We start from the raw sequence: 20,420 nt of genomic DNA on the forward strand, positions 1-20,420 counted from the left end.
TGGATGAGATCATACATCACTTGGACATGTGCTGTACAGGTGAACCTCAACAGTAGACAAAACAACAGAGAAGAGAATGAGACTATATACTAAATAAGCGACTCTTTCTGCATCAGAAAATACTAAACTCTGCTTACAGATACAAGTACTTAGCACCACTTGACAAGGAATTTCAGTGCTAAGAGCTGTAATTATCATACACCAGGTTTAAAATGAACATCAGTGAAACGTGGCAAATCCAGCCTAGCCTAGGCAGAAATAATTGCAACTCTAACATAAAAAGCTTGTGCTTATATAGCTATCCCAGAAATAGTGTCTTGTAAAGTGAAAAAATATTTATTGTAAAGCCCTGAATATTTCTATCTTCCCTTTTTAGTTTTCTTTTAATCCTTTATTTATACAATCCACCAAGAAAAGGATATTACAAGACAAACATAACCAGTCAGGTAAAAACTTCTTATAATTGTTCCAGGCATGCTGTAAATGGAAAGCACATCTTAAATAGCAATTAAAAAACCACAACAACTAGGTCGTAGATTATGTCATTGCAGAACACCCACGTCTAGCATGTGTGTTGTTAATGTAACTTCCAGTATTAGCAGCATGGACTGCATTTTTATTGATTATAGAGGAAAAAATAGGAAAAAGAAAAAGGGTGGAAAAAACAGGTTTGGACTCTTCTCTGGCGTCTCCAATCGACCAAGAGGCCCATCAGCTTCAGTAAAATTTAATCACACTGTCTACCTTACGTTCAACTGGTGGGCTTGTGAAGTGTTTCCAGGTAATTACGGTATTCCTGTGTGATTAGGTCTTTTTGTAATTATAAGACAGAGTGTCCGAGAAAACAGTATGTTCATAATCAATAAATTTATCATGATAAAAAAAGTTGTACCTTTGGGGTGATCTTGGTACAACGTATTGCTGGTTAACCCTGACTGCTAGATCCAAGATGGCAAACAACCTAGTATTAAACGGTTGGATCAAGTTGTACCCGACAACATTGTTGGCTCAGGCGACATTATCGAACACACAGGGAAGCTCAAGTCAACACCAGTCCTTGTCCCCTGTGCCTGTGTAGAAGTAAAGTTTGATCATTACTTCCCATTGTGTGGCCCAGAATTGTGTTTGTGCGTGCTAGGAGTTACACTGGTCTCACACACAAACACAATCCTGAGCCACACAATGGAAAATAAACTTCCCCAGCACAAACACATCACACCCCAGTGTCCATACCAGAGGTAAGATGCGCCTCCAGTACACAGAGCTCTTGTGCCAGTTTTACACTAGCACAGTATGAGCATTAATCTACCAGTAAACAGTCTATAGTGTATGTGCTTCAACCTCTGAGTTGTCAGTGCTCCTGTTCTTCAGTCCAGCATCCAGGGTTTGGCTATGGCACTCTCCTTGTCTGCCTGTCCACCTGCAGGCTGATTAATGTGATCAATCTCTGGGTGGAAACCAAGCCTGCTATAAGCCAGCTCAAGCCTCATTTGGGTGCTTGTGATAGTGAGTGATATGTGTGTTGTTCCTGATCAAGCTCCCTGTCTGTCTGCCCTGCTTTGTAAGTTTGGATTTCCCTGTGTATTACCTTGGACCAGATTATTTGACTATTCCTTGAACTCAGCCTGCCTTTTTACCTGGAATGTCATAGAACCACGTTATCTGTCTGCTAAGCGCAAGTATCTATTTGCTTTGCTCAGTTGCCATCTGCCCTGGCGTGCTGGCCAGGCACTAGAGCATTGTGTGGTCCTGGGGGCAACCGAGTAATGGTAAGCTTGCTTGCCTTATGGGAAAAGGGGCTGCTATAGGTGAAACACACAGTAGCCAGCTATAGTGCCTGACCTTCTGTTTTGGGGTAGACATGACATGAGCGATCAACCCCACACAGAAGAAGCTAGGGTGCATTAACCACTCAGTGCTCATTTCTCTGCATTTATGTTATAACCCACAGTGCCCAGTCCTCAGCACTATCTCCTCAGTGCTCAGTCCTTAGGCATGTATGGTAACCTTTCAGCTCCCAGAACCCACCTCTTTTAAGTTAACTCTAATTATGAGATTCAAGTTCGCCAGTACCCGCCATTATGGTTTCCCGGTGAATCTTCCATGTTCGAGGTTCATGAACTCAGCAAATAGCATGGGTATTCACCGTATTAACCATAATGCACTGCCCCACCTTAAAACTTAAGCCAGGTACACACTGTGATTCTCTTTTCATACAACCCAGCCATTGGCTGAGAGTGCTGATTAGGTATCAATTGGTAGACCTTTCTAGTTCGGCCAAATTCTGACGGATCGGCTGCCGTACACGCGGGGCATACATCAGGCAGTATCGGCTGGTTCAATAGACTTTTGGGCAAATCAACCCCCTCACAATAAAAAGATGAGGCCACAGCAACTATTTTAACAATGTGCTTTAGTTGTGATAAGGAAAGCATAGGAAGTGCTACTGACAAACTGCATTATCAGAGATTAGTGTTGGGCTTGTAGGCACTGGCAGGTCTGTTAAAGTGGATGTAAACCTTTATTGAATGTCATGTACCTGTAGGCAGCAAAATGCTGTGTATTTTAGAGAACTGGGGTGGAGGAGGAAAGGGTTTTACCTTTTTGTATGCTTTTTTACATTTTAATGCTAATGTCCTGCTGCCGCTTTACTGCCCGTCCATGTCGACAAGAACTACAGAAACAGCAGGCTACATGTGTTTTTTCATAGGGATTATTTCCTAATTGTTGCTGTATATTTTAAGTGAAACAGTGAAATATGCCTGGGCAATGTGCATCAGCACAGATCTTTTGGGAGAGCATGTAACAGGGTGATTTATAGGCAGGAGATTGTGAGAAGTATCCAAAAACACAAAGTTCCCACATAGGGGTATCTGTATCATCAGCTGTTAACAACGCTAGCAATTAAAATAAAAAAGACTTTCGAAGTAATATTATCATCTTACAGCTTATATGAGATTTTAGTGATCAGGTTTATATATAATTTAACAAATTACACAAGTTCTTCGAATTCCATTGCTGGGGTACATTACATGCACAGATCTGTACACCCAAAATCCTTTTAAAGACTGTTATCTGTCTGCAACACCTTATAGTTCTCAATTCTCAACATCTTAGCTAATTCTTTTATCTATTAATTGAGATATTTTCCCCTTCATTTCACGAACACATGCAACTGCTGTGTGCGCTGTATAAACTGAATGTGGCATCAGCTACATACAGTAGACAGCGCTGTGTTTTGGCAGTGCCCCGCTCCCAGAACAAAATTGAGTTGGGTTGAGAACTGCTCAGCTATTCACAGAAAGCCTTGTATTTTATGAATGAATCTAAGATTTTCTCTGCATGGCTGGGGTTGAAAGGCGGGCGGATGACATCACGATCACCAATTACAGGAAACCTTGTATTCATTCAGAAAATAAAAGGCATCTATTGAATGGCCGAGTAGTGCTCAGTCTGATGCCGCGTACACACGACTGGTCTTTCCGGCAGACTAGGTCCGATGGTCTTCCCGACGGACTTTCGGCGGGGTTCCAACTGACTTTGCGAACGAACTGACTTGGCCACACAGGAACAGACTAAGTCCGTTCGAAAGTCTGTTCGTTTTGAACATAATGACGTAAGCGGGACTAAAAAAGGAAATTCTAAAGCCAGTAGCCATTAGCTATTAAGTATTGAGTCCCTTGGACAGATTTGAAACATGTTCAATTTCTAGGTCCGTCTGATTTTTTAACTTCTTGAGATCCGCGCTATAGCCGAATGACGGCTACAGTGCGGACCTGCTTTGCCGGGACTACGTCTATTGATGTCGTCCCGTGCACGAGCATACTGCGCGCCCTCTGAGGGGCGAGCGCTGCGCGCTCTGTGATCAGCGAGTCTATGAGACTCGTCTGATCATGGATCGGAGCAAGGGGTTGATCCCGACCCCTTACCACGTGATCAGCTGTCAGCCAATGACAGCTGATCATGTGATCACAACAGAGCCGGTAATCGGCTATTTTTCCTCCTCGCGCTGACAGCGCGAGGAGAAAAAAAAAGCCAATTACCGGCGGCCGTGATCGGGACATCAGTCCCGATCACGGTGAGCTGGGGACAGCTCATCAGTGCCCACCTGCCCCCTGCCAGTGCCACCTAAAATATGTGAGCTGAGGATAGCCCATCAGTGCCCATAGTGCCACCCATCAGTGCCCACAGTGCCACCTATCAGTGCCCACAGTACCACCTATCAGTGCCCACAATCTGCCTCGCACACACCTAGCTACACCTCAGTGCCACATATCTGTGCCCATCAGTGTCATGTACCAGTGCCCATCAGTGCCCATCAGTGACGCCCATCAGTGCCCAGCAGTGCCACCTATGAGTGCCCATCAGTCCCATCTATCAGTGGTACCTATCAGTGCCCATCCGTGCCACCCATCAGTGCCATCTTATCTGTGCCCATCTTTGCCCATCAGTGCCGCCTTATCTGTGCCCATCAGTACTACCTTATTTGTGCCTATCGGTGCCACCTTATCTGTGCCTATTAGTGCCGCCTTAACTGTGCCTATCAGTGCCCACCAGTGCCGCCTATCAGTGCCCACCAGCGCCGCCTATCAGTGCCCATCAGTGCCGCCTATCAGTGCCCACCAGCGCCGCCTCATCAGCGCATTTCAATGAAGGAGAAAAATTACCTGTTTGCAAAATTTTATAACAAACTATTAAACATGATTTTTTTATTTTTTTTATTTTGCATCTTTTTTTGTTTGTTTAGCAAAAAATAAAACTCCCAGCTGTAATTAAATACCACCAAAAGAAAGCTATATTTGTGGGAAAAAAATGATAAAAATTTAATTTGGGTACAGTGTTGTATGCCCGCGCAATTGTCATTCAAAGTGCATCAGCACTGAAAGCTGATAATTGGTCTGGGCAGGAGGGGGGTTTAAGTACCCAGTAAGCAAGTGGTTAAAGAAAAATGATCGGATTAGCCCACACGCGATCGCATTGTCCGACAGACTGATTCTGTTGGACCTAGTCTGCCGGCATAACTTGATTTTGTTTCAGGAGGGAGATGGGAAGTTCCTGTCCCTCTGCCAGAACACAGCACTGTATACAATGCACACATCTGCATGTGTTAGTGAAGGAAATAGTTTCTCTGGACAAGTTTGGTACAAACACACTATTTAAATTTCCTTATAAACTGGATTTAGGATTTAAGATTTGTTGTGACTCCTACTTCCACCAGTCAATTCAGACCTATTACTGCTTGATATAAAATTAGGTGTCACAGCCAATTTCACTTCAAAAAGCCAATTTTCAAAAGAAAATTTATCAGATTGGGGCGTTGCTGTTGTATTTAAAGGGGTTGTAAACCCTTGTGTTTTTTCACATTAATGCATCCTATGCAGAATATGTTATTACTGATGCTGACCATGAACATCACCACAAACTGCTTTAATGCCGCGTACACACGACCGTACTTTTCGAGGCACTAGGTCCAACAGTCTTTCCGACTGACTTTCGGCGGAGTTCGAACGGACTTTCAGAATGAACGGACTTGGCCACACACAATCACACCAAAGCCCGACGGATTCGAACGTGATGACATACGACCGGACTAGAATAAGGAAGTTCATAGCCAGTAGCCAATAGCTGCCCTAGCGTCGGTTTTTGTCCGTCGGACTAGCATACACATAAACAGATTTCTTGGTCCGGTGGAGTTCCGGTGGAAAAATTTAAAACATGTTCTGTTTCTAAAGTCCACCAGATTTTTAGCAAGCAAAGGTCCGATGGAGCCCACACACGATCAAATTGTCCGACGGACATCTCTCATGTATGATATTTAAAAAACAAATTTTCAATGTCACCCTCAAAGTCGCATTAAAAGGACACTCTTTCTGCTGTATGGTATTTTTAACAATTGTTTTGGTTTGTTAAATGTCCTCCATCGCAGTGGCCAACTCCTGTTTTCTTTTTTTTTTTTTTTTTACAATTGCTTGCCAATTAGTCTTGAAAACTAGCAGAATTTAGTATCAAGATTTGGCAATCGACCACTGCCGCCTTGGGCCACCATTGAAATTTAATGGGGTATGCTGCAAAGTTCACTGTTTGCAGATTTTTTTAAGTTGTATTTAATGAACCTTCACCCCCCCCCCCCCCCCAACGAATCCCTAGGTTTGCTCTTAGCGCATCCCTAGCTACCCCTCAACTCTTATGCGTAACCCCTCAGCACCCAGTCTCCAGCATATGTGTGATTATCCCTCACATTTATCAAGTGTACCACACCAAATATCAGCTCCTCTGCCCAATTTCATGTTTGATTGATCATTTATGAGTCAAAAGATAAATTTTTCCTCCCACGGTCATACCCTCCACACTCTTCTCCTGCACATAACACCTGACTTGTGCACAAAGGAAAATTTTGTTTAGTTTCGGTTCGTTGTCATTCTTAAAATACCGTATTTGCCGGTGTATAAGGCGACCCGGCATATAAGAGGACCCCCTAATCTTACAGGACAAAAAAGGTTTTAAAACTGTACTTACCGTATAAGACGACCCGGCTTTCGAGGCTTCCGAGGCTTCATATTTCTTCTTCTTCCTGCATTTGCTGGAGCCAATCACGGTGAGCGATGTATTCTATTAATGAATACAAAGCCTGCTTGGATTGGCAGAGGCTGTAACATCATCAGCCCGCGCCGCTCTGACTCTCCAAGCCAATCAGAGCAGGCTACAGAGTAGCCTGCTCGGATTGGCAGAGGTCGTTACTCCAATCCGAGCAGGCTTTGTATTCATTTGAATACATCGCTCACCAGGATTGGCTCAGCGGTATATACTGTATGTAGCCGAAGCTACATACAGTATTACCGAACACCCAGCCGGCATCCGAGGGGCTGACCCGGCGTATAAGACGACCCCTGGCCAATTTTTTTACATGCAAAAGGTCGTCTTATATGCTGGAAAATACGGTACATAATTTCGTTCTGTTATATTTATTATGTTACGTTAATACGTTTTCGGATAATTTGTTACTTCTGTAGAGTGTTGATATTTTATTTTTTATTTTTTTTAAAGGTGTTTATTTTAAAAAATTTTGAACATACATAAAGCATATAAAGCAAACAGTACACATGTCAAAGAGTCTCCCTCAAGAGGTGAATACAGAGGCATCGATGAAGATACCCCGCTGGAGTAAACCAAACTGTTACCATTATATGCTTAAACACAGAAAAACCCCAACAAAACAAAGACACAACAACAGACATACCAACATTCCCGCACACACACCCATCACACTCACACCTGTCACCGTCCCACTATGCAGTATCAATTTAACATAAATAGCTGCCACAGAAAGTCTTACAATAGCTGATTACCACCCTGTTTCGTTCCCCCCCCCATGCCCGGAACCACCATCCACAGAGCCTGAGCCTCCGGCCCTACCCCCGCAGCCCCCCCAGGGGGTCCTGCGAGGATAGGACCGTCCCCCAGAATGAACCAGAGACATCCAACCATGGTTGCCACACCTTATGAAACTTTTTCAAGCAAGCTCTGTGTTTATACACTATTTTAAATTTAGGGAGTTCACCATTAATAATACCATACAGTGATTGAATTCTGGGAGGAACATTTTCTTTCCAGTGCAATAAAATTACTTTACGTGCATAAAATAAAATGGTGCGCAGAAGAGTCCGAGCTGACGCCCTGTGGACAAAGTCATTCAATATACCCAGCAGCCCCACCTCAGGGGTTTGAGGCACCGGGAGAGCAAAATGATCATCAAAGAATGTAAACAGGTCCGTCCAATACTCATCCAGTCCAGGACAACTCCAAAACATATGAAATAGATCAGCATTATCGTGAGTACATCTAGGACACAAGGCCTCAGTTCTCAAACCCATTCTAGCCAGTCTAGCCGGAGTATAATGCAGCTGATGAATAAACTTAAACTGAACATATTGGTCGGAAGTGCTGATAATATCCTGGAAGCAGGTTTCAGTAGTTTCCTCCCACCCCTCCTCTACCAGGGCAGGTATCAAACGCTTCCACTTCACATATGAATTGCGAAATGGGTCTGCTCCTACCCTGGAGAGGTGGTCATAAAAAGTTGTAACCTGTTTAGTAAGATCCGGGTAAGACATCAGGTCCTCCATAGGGGACTCCTGAAGCTCTATGTGCAAGGAACCAAACTGCGCCCGAATGGCATGTCTAAGAAGTAGATACTTATAGAAAAATTTATGATCTAGCGAGAAGGTACCCCGTAAGTTTTCAAAGGATTCAAACTCATTTCCCCTGATGATATGGGACAAGCGCAGAACATGCAGCCTAGACCACCATTGGGAGTCTGGATACCCCTGTAGTTCAGGTATACTGGGATTGTCCCATAGCGGGGTTTGTGGTGACCTGCCCGGGGTAGAAATAGAAAGGAGCTTCTCTCCCTCTCTCCAGGCCAGTAGACCCACCTCCATAGGGGAAAATCTAGAGCATTTAGAATTTAGAGCCCTGTGCAGTACGTCATTAACCGAGTCAAACGGGGCATGGAGGATTGACATGAGAGAGGCGGAGGGGGGCTGAGGGTTGGAATGCAGCCAGTCATATAAATATGTCAGTTGGGAGGCAAGGAAATACTTGCCTAAGTTCGGGTGGGCCAGGCCTCCTTTCGATTTAGAGGATTGCAAAGATGACTTGGCAAACCGCGGATGGGAGTTTTGCCAGATAAAAGAGGACACACTGGATTCTATTTTCATAAATACCTTTTTTGGGAGATAGACCGGGGTGGCTCGAAAACAATATTGAAATTTTGGGAGGAATATCATTTTAAAGATGTTAATACGACCTATTAAGTTGAGAGGGAGAGTTGCCCATGCTTGAAGTCTGTCAACCATCTGCTTTGTGATTGGGGCAATATTCAAAGCTTCATATTTGGGGAGCTCGTTATGTATCTGAATGCCCAGATATTTGAATGACTGGGACGTCTGAAGTCTGGAGGTGTTCAAGTAATCGTAGGAGCAGCGAGGGCCAATGGGAAAAGCTATCGACTTATCCCAACTTATCCCACTATCAGGGCTTCATTCATGGAGTCAGGAAGAGATCCCACGTTCAAAGACGCTCTGTACGTGAGGAGTAGTTTAGGGGCCACCAGTTCAGTATAGGTCTGATACCACGCCGAAGGGATACCATCAAGGCCGGGAGCCTTCGATGGCGGTAGGGAACCTATCGCTGCCTCCACCTCCTCAAGAGTAATTTCCTGCTCAAGGAGGTCTCGCTGGGCCTCCTCCAGTCCAGGAAACACCAACGATGAGAAAAAACCCCGAAATGTAGCCTCCGATGGGGGGACTGGATCGTCATAAAGTCTGTTGTAGTATGAGGTAAATTCCTGATTTATCGCCACCGGGTCTTCAGTAGTAGAACCATTGGGCAGTTGTATGGCAGAGATGGAACTATCCAGATAATCCGTATGCGCAAGGAAGGCTAATAGCCTCCCATTCTTACCCCCGTGTTCATGTAGTTTTGCTGTCAGGTTTAGTTGTGGTAGTTTAGTCGTGTCTACAAGATGCAATTGCAACAGCTTATGGGCATTCGTCAGTTCACCTCGAGTAGTCTCCGTCGGGTTGAGCATATGCCTACATTTAGCCTCCTCAAGGGAACGTTCGAGATCCAGTTGTTGGGCCCTCCCCGCTCGTCTATGATGCTTAATACGGGACATGTACGAACCGCGCAATACCGCCTTAAAGGCATCCCAGGTAGGACCCGCTGCCATGGTGCCAATGTTTGTGGACCAGTAGTCTGTCATATCTGAGGGAATGGCCTCTTGTATCCCCGGCGTGGACACCCACAAGGGGCTAAGTTTCCACACCCTAAATGAAGGACAGTGCCCCAGGGAAAGGGTAACCTGCAGTAGTGAGTGATCCGACACTGTTTGAGAGATATATTTAATTGCCCTGACCACGGGCAGGAAACTCCCGGTGGCCAGTGCATAGTCTAGTCTGGACAGAGAGCCATACGTTTTGGATTGACAGGAGAATACCTTTACCCCCGGGAACTTCCAACGCCAAATATCAACATATCCATATGCCTCACACCATTTACTAAACAATCTAGATTCGTTCCCATGGGGTTTCAACCGATCCAAATCAGGCTGTAACACTGAGTTGAAATCCTCCACAATAAACGTAGGGCAAACAGGTAACAGTGATAACTTAGTACTCAAATCGGAGAATACCGTGGCCGTGGCTGGCGGAGGAACATAGATTGTGACCAGAATGACAGGAGTTCTCAGCACCGTGGCATGTAACACTAAAAATTGACCCCTGGGGTCCGAGATCACCTGATGGCACTCAAACTGTAGCCCTTTGCGTATTAAGATGGCCACCCCACGAGCATAGTTGGAGTAAGTGGAGTGAAAGTTGTGAGCCACCCAACATTTTTTCAACGCAAGAATTTTTGAGCCCACCAGATGAGTCTCCTGAAGACAAATAATATGCGGGTGTAGTCGTTTAATCTGCTCAAACATCAATGCACGCTTAAATTTAGAATTCAGCCCCCGAACATTCCAGGAGCATATGTTTACCTCAGCCATGGGAGGGTTGGGAATAGCACACAAACGGGAACAAGTGGGTGTTGCCTGCCCAGGAACCCCAAAACAGTCCCTCGCCAGACAGCCAGAGCCACAGTACCTCCAGCGGGACAAGGTGACACATACATACTCCCATCCATCCACACACCACACTCTCCACACCCATACAACAGACAACAAATAAAGAGCTGCCAAGTAGCAGCAACAACCCTGCCCTGCTCCCATGGAAATGGAGCGGGCTTGTACCCAAAACTAGGGCCATGCGTGGGGCGCATGGCCTGATAGCCATGCAATTAACCGCAACTAGTCAACTTCACCACAATGTGGCTCAAGATCGTTCTGCCTGGAGCAGCTCCCAGGTACTCATCCAAAAAATGGAGGAGAAAAAAAGTCCCGCAAAATAAAAAAATAAATCTTGTCAGTCCCAACATGTTTCAATAAGAGCAGCAGAGACCCGCCTCCCTGACCAAAGGCAGTTGCAAAAAAGGGGGGGCATAGAAGAAAATAGAAACGAAAACCATCCAGGCCAATATCCAGGCAGGATCTTGAGGAGGTTGGGGTAGGGATTCCCACCATGCAAGGACTTTCTTGGGTGACTGGAAGAAAAGAACCTTCTCCTGATATACAATGCGCATGGTAGCCGGGAATATCATAGAGTACTTCACTGCGTGTTCTCTCAGCTTTTGTTTAACAGACTGGAATTGCGCCCGTTGGTTGCGAACAGCCACAGAATAATCTGGATACAGTGACACAGCAGCATTATTGATCTTCAAGCTGCCTTTCACTCTGGCCGCCCGCAGTATAGCATCTCTGTCCCTGTAGTACAGCAACCTAATAACCATAGTACGTGGCGGATTGCCTGCGGGGAGAGGTCTGCCTGGGACTCTGTGAGCCCGTTCTATCACAAAGCAGGGGGACAGGGTGTCACGGCCAAACTCCTGCTCAAGCCAACTTTCCAAAAAGGCCACTGGGTCAGACCCCTCTACCCGCTCAGGAAGACCCACCAGCCTCAGATTGTTGCGTCTGAGGCGGTTCTCGAGGTCGTCCACCTTGTTTTCCAGGGAGGCTATTTTACCCCCCCGCAGTATTGAGTTTAGGCCATATGGGATCAACTGCATCCTCCAAGTCACTAATACGTTTCTCAGTCTCATCCACCCTTCCGCGTATTTTCTGAACATCCTGTCTCAGCAATGTAAAGTCACTTCTAATTTCAGCCACAGTCCCCATTAGAGCAGCATGGTTTACCTTGATGGTGTGCAGCACATCGGCAAGCGTCGGGCCCCGGCCGCTCCCCTCCGCCTCCTCTCCCTCTGAGATCTGTGACTCCAGGATCGGGGGGTCCAGATGTCCCGGGGAGGACGGCGGAGAGGATTCCCCAAAGAGATCCGGCGTGGAGGCCGGAGAATCACAGAGCTCCGCGGTGGTGGTCCGGCGGCCATCTTGGCCCGAGCGTGTGTGCGCAGACATTCGCACCGGCGGCTGCCTTCTGCGTTTGCCCATCCGCCGATATCACCTGCCAGGGAAGCGGGGGGGTCCTCCGGTGCAGTCGGTGTCTTTCGATCGGCGGTTAGTGCGGGATTAACCCAGGATGGAGCAGGATTGTAGCGGGAGAAGACGGAGCTGCTCAGAAAGACGTCCGCTCACATGACCACCTAGGCCACGCCCCCACGTTGATATTTGTTATACTGAATCTCGAATCATGTCTAATTCATTCGTTATATGCGCTATGATTTCGTTCGTATTAGTTGAAATTCGATATTTATGTATGTGCATATATATATTCGTGATAATGATTCATAGTTTGAAAAGTCGTTTGTTTATTCAATCTTTTAACACACACAATGACAATATTGCTTATTCTCTGCTCAAATACAATACAACACCCTTCTCACTCAGTTCTCAGGAATGCACTTTGCCAGTAATCCAACCTCCAGCACAAAATTAATCAGCTGATTGGACTGTAAGATTTACTTTGAGTTGACCTTTTGTTTCATTAGATCTTTAACGATTTACCGAATCATGTCGAATTCATTCGTTATATCCACTATAATTTCTTGTATTAGTTGAAATTTGTTATTTTTTTATTCAGACATTCAGATGCATCCGAATGTCTGAAAGATTAAAAATTTGGCCGAATTTCGATTCATTACAAAACTAATTGCACAAGCCTACCTGATAACTACATAACATACCTACCACAATTCTCTTCGCCACATACTGCCCTTTGCCATACCTCCTGATTCCTTTACTGCACATATTGCTCACTGTCATACCCATCTCCTGCCCACTGTAATACCATCCATGCTCCTCTCCTGCACACATTCCCCCCCTGTAGTATCCTCTGCACTTTGTAATACCCTTTGTTCTCCCCTCTTGCATACACTGCCCGCTGTTATACGGTGTACACTCTCCTTCTACATGTGTTGCCCTTGCATACCTCTCCTTCACATCCACAATCCTAATCTGTACATACTGCCTGCTGTCAAAGAATTAGGAGGACTGTGCTGACATCTAGAGTAAGCTGGGAACTACCTTGACACACACACAGGTAAGTGCCACTATTCTGTTAGGGCTTTCCTGTGACTTTGTGCTTTGTGCTGAAATTGAGCCTCTTTACTGAAGAAAGTAATTTCTGCTTGTTTAGCAGAGAAATTAAGGGACTTTTATCTTCAGAAGACTGTATTTCTGACACCTAATTTCCCCAATCCCCATATATATATATGGATAGATATATTATATATATATATATATATATATATATATATATATATATATATATATATATATATATATATATATATATATATATATATATATATATATATATATATATATAGCAGGTGTCTTGTTTATCCCACGACCCCGCCAAGCTGGCCACCACCGATGTTCAGAAGGAGAGAGCTGCCTGTCCCATCTACATGGACTTTTTCACCTTCTTTCTGTTTTACTGACTGAATCTAATGTAATATGAGCTGACTTACATAGAGTTTCTGTTCACTCTGGAGCCTCCTTCTGAGTCCCTATTGGCAGGAGGAAGAAAGCCAATTAAAGGAGCAGTTACAGGGAGCAGCTGCAAAGGACTCTGGAATATGAAGTTCCAGCACAGAGCAGCCCCATAGCTTTGTATAGGACTGAAACTACCAAGACCAGCATTCTCTGTGGGAGGAAAGTAAAAGACTCCATTTTAATTCCTGAAGAGATTTCAGTCACCATGAGGCAGTGAAAGAGATCAGACCTGAAGGAGAGATGCTGTCTCTCAGATGATTTCCCAGCACAATTCAGGCCTCCATCGCCAGTCGGAACATCCAGCCTGAGAGAGGGGGATTCCAGGTGCATATCGAGGCGCACTGCATCGATGGTGAGGCGTTCCAGCATGAGGTGACTAGTCAGGTCACCAGGAAAGCCTGCTGTTCCAGGATGTTAGTTTGGGCCTTGACCACAGGATTTGGTGAGAGGGCATTTTTCCCATTTGCAGGGAACAGAGACAATGCACCATAGGAGGAGTATGAACACTGTATACAGACATTGTTGCTGGTAGTGCCACATGGATAAGAGATAGGTTTATCAATCCCTGGGACACTGTATACAGACATCACTGTCCTCTCACCTGCCTGTTTCGCTTGATAAGCTGGGCCAGTTGTGTTGTTTGGGCCCATTATACAGGAGTTTAAGTGCACCAATGAGAGGGGCTAGCTGAAAACACCAAATCTTATATTTTAATAGGACTGAAGCTACTAGTGCCAAACGGATCCACACACACATATTCAGAGCTCTGCATATGCATTGGGTGTGTGACACAGTTTATCTAGAAAGTTAAGCCATTACTTGTTGACTTGAATAGGAGTTTAATGTTGGATCTGTGGTGTCAGGGGACAGAAGAGAGAGGCCTGACACAAAGGGAGTCATTCCTCTGCTCTCCTCCTGCCTGGACACATAGAGCCAATTTGAGTAAAGGTAACCAATCCAATTTAAAGTGTCATATTGTGCTTTTTCACCATTTAAGTGCGCCTCTGCTCTAGGGGACATTCTCAGGTTTGGAATCCCCTCAAAGCAGCTTAACCACTTGCCGCCCGCCCTATAGGGAATTGACGGCGGCAAAGTGGTTTCATAATCCTAACCGGACGTCATATGACGTGATTAGGATTATGAGCCGCTGCGCGCCCCCGGGGGCGCGCATCGCGGCGATCGTTGTTGCGGGGTGTCAGTCTGACACCCGGCAACTACGATCTCGGTAAAGAGTCTCCGACGGAGACTCTTTACCATGTGATCAGCCGTGTCCAATCAAGGCTGATCACAGTGTAAATGGGAAGAGCCGGTGATCGGCTTTCCCTCACTCGCGTCTGTCAGACGCGAGTAGAGGAGAGCCGATCGGCTGCTCCTCTGACAGGGGGAGTCTGTGCTGATCGATTATCAGCACAGCCCCCCCGAGGATGCCCACGCTGGACCACCAGGGACACCACTAGACCACCAGGGAAAAGGTAATAAAATCCATAATCCTCCCTAGACCACCAGGGATGCCAGTCAGCACAATGGGTGCCAATCAGTGCCCATAATGGATGCCAATCAGTGCCCACAATGGGCATCACTGATTGGCATGCATTATTGTTTGGCACTGATTGGCATCCATTACTATAACACTGATGCCGCCTATGAGTGCCCACCTGTGCCGCCTATGAGTGCCCACCTGTGCCTCCTATGAGTGCCCACCTGTGCCGCCTATGAGTGCCCACCTGTGCCGCCTATGAGTGCCCACCTGTGCCGCCTATCCATGCCCACCTGTGCTGCCTATCCATGCCCACCTGTGCCGCCTATCCATGCCCATCCGTGCCGCCCATCCGTGCCGCCCATCCGTGCCAGCTATCAGTGCCAATTTGTGCCACCTATCAGTGTCCGTCCGTGTTGCCCATCCGTGTTGCCCATCCGTGTTGCCCATCCGTGTCGCCCATCCGTGTCGCCCATCAGTGCCGCCTATCAGTGCCGCCTATCAGTGCCACATTGGTGCCCATCAGTGCCACCTTATCAGTGCCCATCAGTGTAGCCCCATCAGTGCCCATCAGTGAAGGAGAAAACGTACTTATTTACAGTTTTGAAACTGAAACAAAAAAAAACATTTTTTTTTTCAAAATTTTCGGTATTTTTTTATTTGTAGCGCAAAAAATAAAAACCGTAGAGGTGATCAAATACCACCAAAAGAAAGCTCTATTTGTGGGAAAAAAATGATAAAAATTTCATTTGGGTACAGTGTAGCATGACCGCGCAATTGTCATTCAAAGTGCGACAGCGCTGAAAGCTCAAAATTGGTCTGGGCAGGAAGGTGTTTAAGTGCCCTGTATTGAAGTGGTTAAATATAGGATTGAGAGCTATATTGCTCTTAAATCTCAGTTATTGCTCTCTAGTTTATTACTTGAATATATATTGTTACTGTCTGTTATTCTTTCACAGAAATATTGCAGTAAAGACAATTTCTGTGTTTCTCATTGGTCATTGCACTTACACTATTGCCAGGTGTTCCAGTGGGGGCTGAGGCTGTTATTAGGGTTGAGAGGCAGAGTAACTGATGGAACAAACAAAGCAGCTCCTTCATGGGTATATTATATTATATATTATATATATATATATATATCACTAAAACAAATACTAGGCTGCAGCACAATGGGTTGTTTTAATGTTCAAGTTGTAGAGCAACAACATCCGGCGTCCCTTCATTTGTCAAGCTTGCCAAAGGGCAAGGGTTTTCTACTTCTTGAGCAAAAACTCATTGTGCTGCACCCCCTACCCTTTCTTTTGTTTAATTATTGGTGATTTCTGGAGCCTCACCAGGTTGCATGCATGCTTTAAGTGTAAAGGAAAAATGTTACATATAAATTGTGGATGAATTTTTTTTTATAGATGTTGCAGAAACAAAATAATGTCTAATGAAATAAACTGTAATAATGTCCTTTGCATTTTGTTAATGCTACTTGAAGGCTGAGACTTGGCATAATCTGTGTCCATATATTTACTTCATATCATGAAGTGTATCCCTTTGTTCTAGAGTGCAGTGCCCAATCTTCAAAGGTAAAAAAAAATAGACTTCAAAAGGCACAGAACATGGTTTTTATTAAATTGGGACTCCATCCAAACAGCTGAATATACAGTTGAAATACACATGTGAACAGTCTACCCACCAATTCTTCTCAGCCACATTATATGGCAAGACTACTTTTTCCTAATGCAGCTTTGGGTGTTACTGCATGTACCTCTTCCTCCAGTATTTCATGGGTTAAAATATATAAGATTGTGTACACTGTGCAAAGCAATAGAGCCTGCTTTGCATACAGTATATACCCACCTATTCCATCTAATGTCCACTTTGCTGGGGAAAGATAACACAAAGACAGATTTAAGGCAGCTATGCTAGCTGCATTTTTTAAACGAATACACATCTGTACTGAAGGCTTTTTTTTTATATATATATCGAGCGTGAGATGTGCCTATATGTCACCTTCTTTTAAAATTGATTTAATTTATTTTAAAAAAAGTTAAACTAAATTAAGAAACATATTAAAAGAAAATTCTAATTATTATGTTAACTGTGCATTTATATAATGCTGTTGTTTTTACAAGATAGATCGATATCTCCCTGCTGCTTTAGACCTTATCAGTTATAGTACAGAATGACCTGTTTCCTACTGCGCAGCTACCGTAGAAAGTAGAATTGTTCTTTGTGTTCGTTTGGTGGAATAAGTGTCAGACTATGTTAGTTTACTCTTGGAAAAATATTAAAGCGGTAGTAAACCGCTGCAATAAAAAAGAAAACAACTTTCACCTGCAAAATAATAGCATAATGTGCTAGTATGCATCGCATACTAGCACATTATGAAATACTTACCTTAAAATGAAGCCCTCCAGCGGAGCGCGGTCATGGCTGAGAAAGCTTCCATCTTCCCCCGGGCTTCCTTCCAGGTTTGCATACTCCAGCTGTGTGAGTGGCCAGAGCAGCGATGACATCACTTCTGTGCATGCGCGAGAGCCCTCAGTTATGGCACGGTGCACTGAAGGTAAGGCACGGTATGCCAGACCTCTAGAGCGCATGCGCCGGTGACGTCACCAGTTCCATCCAGGGTGAATATCTCCTAAACGGTGCATGTTTAGGAGATATTCATTTTACCTACAGGTAAGCCTTATTATAGGCTTACCTGTAGGTAAAATTCACAAAGCGGGCTTTACTACCGCTTTAAAGTGGAAGTAAACCCATCGATTTAAACAGTTACAAAAAAAAGGCATGCCGGGAATGCTAACTGCACATTGGCTGTGCTCTCAGCCAAACTATCAAACCATCCAATGGCTGGTGTCATAACGAATCACATGTGCAGCACCATAGCAGTTGAAGATTAAACAGAGCCAAAGATGGCAGCTTCCTTGGCTGAAAACGATAGGGGAGTTTACTTCCACTTTAAGGCTAGGTTCACACTATTGCGATGCGGGAACGCCGCGAATCCGCGGCGTTTTCCCGCATCGCTCACCTCCCGCCGGCAGTTCACACTGCCCTATGCGGACGGCTGGGGGTGTCAATGTTATGTTAATGACACCCCCAGATCCGTCCGCATATCGCAGTGCGATCTGCCGACTCGCACAGGAATCGGATCGCATGGTGTGAACCCCCATGCGATCCGATTCCGTTGCGGACCCAAAAAAGGGTCCTGTGCGAGTTTGCTGCGGGACAGCTGCGAGTTCAGCCATACTATCTGTATGGCTGAACTCGCAGTGCTACGGAGATCGGATGTGATTTGCTGTGCGAATCACATCCGGATCTCCCCCCGCAGCAGTGTGAACCCAGCCTAAATGAAAGCAGAGCTCAGTGCAGGTTTCCTTTAAAAACCTTTTACATTACAAAATTCATTTATCTACTTCATTTAGAAATATGAAAACAAAGTGCTTTCTGAACAAACTGTGTTTGAATACATTATTTTCTAGCTATTTTCACATATATAATTACATATTGCTTTGAGGGTACCCTATAACCGAGGATCTGTTACTCGCAAATTCGGTCTCTGCAAAAGATCTTCATTGCATGGGCCATTCAGAAGGTTCATAAATGACTCACTTAAATCTCTGTTGAAAACCGAGTCGAACCTTCCACAGTTATAATCTGCACTTCCATCATAGAATCCATCCACCAAGTCCTGAATCTGCTTAATGTCCTCTTTTAGTTCTATGCTCAAAGCCTCATAATGGACCTCCAATTCGTTGTACCGCCCGGACAGATTTACAATACTAGTTTCCACCAAGAGCATGTCATGATGAAGGTTTCTCTTCATAGATTCCACTTTACGACACTCATACCTGAGTTGGGAGAGGTTGTGTCTGACATTCTCATTTTCCTCTTTGTACCAGGTCTCCTTATCATTGTAGATAGATATCAAGGCCTCCACGTCTTCCTGCATTGAGTCATAGTTGACTGTCAATGAGCTGAGCTCTTTTTCTGCACTAGACACTTCTTCGACTACCTTAGCAAAGCGCTCAAAATTAACGTAAGTGTTGTTCGGTGGCATGCTTGAATGAGACTTCATAGTGTATTCCTTTAGTCTCTTAGCCTTTAGTTTTCTCATGGCCGTTCTCTTTGTATCATGGACTTTGTTCTCCTCTTTGGATTGGAGGGTCTTTAGGTAAAAAAGAAAACGTAAGAAGGGAGAAAAAGACCACGCCGGGTTCTGCACACTTAGGTGCATTAAATTCATACCAAGGAGGTCTCCAGTATGAAAGTCACACCATCCACGGATGCATCAAAACAGGATCAAGACATGGTGCAATCCACACCTAGTAAAAGGTTTAGTCGTTTTCCACTGCACACAATACACCACAGCAATGTGATCATATCATTAGTATGTATCAGTCGTGAGAAAATTCGGAATTCAAGGATTACAATACATTGCCAAAAATGTTTGCCCCCAATATTATAGTTTTTCTTGGTTATCCAGTTGCATAGCATGAATTCTAATCTCTAAGTATTACTGCACAATCCTTATGTTTTCTAAAGCAAACACTACTATAATGACATACTATAAAGAACAGTAATGTTTACTTGCACGGCTATCGTATGCACCATACTATAGTTTAAGCAAACATGCAGAAGATTGTGATCAATCGTATATTATAATTTCACAGCATACAGAAAAGTGTAGAAGATTTCACAGCACTAATGCACCACACACCATCATCCAAAGCAGTCTGGGCAAAAGTAGAATCAACAGCAAAACTCCAGGAATCAGTGATATTTTCACGATGTATAGGGTTAGTGCAGGCTGTGGTTAGACAGTCTCCTATATTCTTTGCTGTATATAAACACCGAGTACTCTGCAAAGCAGCGCAATATTTTCAGCATGAAACAATGAAGTAATATAGGTTTCACTGCCTGTCTCTGCTAGCTCTTTTGTAAGAGATCACACACAATGAGTATATTGAGTAACACCCTGCCAGGCCATGAGGCTTATTTACAGCAGAGACACTGCAGCCAACTTTTCTGCATGTTCAAATGTCTGTTCAATACCCAGCTTTCCACTGGACCTGTTCACACCACTACATTGGATTGCAGTGTGTAGTGTGTCCTGTATGCTGCATATTGGACATCCACCTGCCATTTAAGTTAGTTGAATAAAATCCCTAAAGTCTGTGTTACCCTAAATATTTTTTTTTCTAATACATTTATTTTATAAATCATAGTCTAATTTTCTTGTACTTCTTCTATCTGAAGTACCTGGTTGATCCTGACAGTCACCTTCTAAACTGACCTTACAAAGTACAGAAACTGACATGTGTCACGTGTGGACAGTCAGAGGTACAGGACACTGTGTAGACAAATAGCATGCATGTAATGGGTAGTTTGTTCAGCCAC

General features: G+C 44.5%; 1 protein-coding gene across 2 annotated transcripts in view; it reads right to left on the bottom strand.

Moving 5' to 3' along the window:
* DAPK2 (death associated protein kinase 2) overlaps positions 1–20,420 on the bottom strand; it is a 162,794-nt gene that overhangs the window by 47,048 nt on the left and 95,326 nt on the right. Inside the window, exon 10 of one of the 2 annotated variants that reach the window (XM_077469642.1) lies at positions 16,629–19,188. The exons of the other annotated variant lie outside the window; for it this stretch is intronic. Coding sequence (XP_077325768.1) covers positions 18,544–19,188 — 645 coding nt within the window. The 3' untranslated portion in view covers positions 16,629–18,543. Of the gene's footprint in view, positions 1–16,628; positions 19,189–20,420 lie in introns of those variants that run through there. 2 annotated transcript variants of the gene reach the window in all.

Source organism: Lithobates pipiens, unplaced genomic scaffold (genome assembly GCF_037356315.1).
Source record: "Lithobates pipiens isolate NorthernLeopardFrog02 unplaced genomic scaffold, aLitPip1_a1.2 Scaffold_8, whole genome shotgun sequence".
Taxonomy (NCBI): Eukaryota; Metazoa; Chordata; class Amphibia; order Anura; family Ranidae; genus Lithobates; species Lithobates pipiens.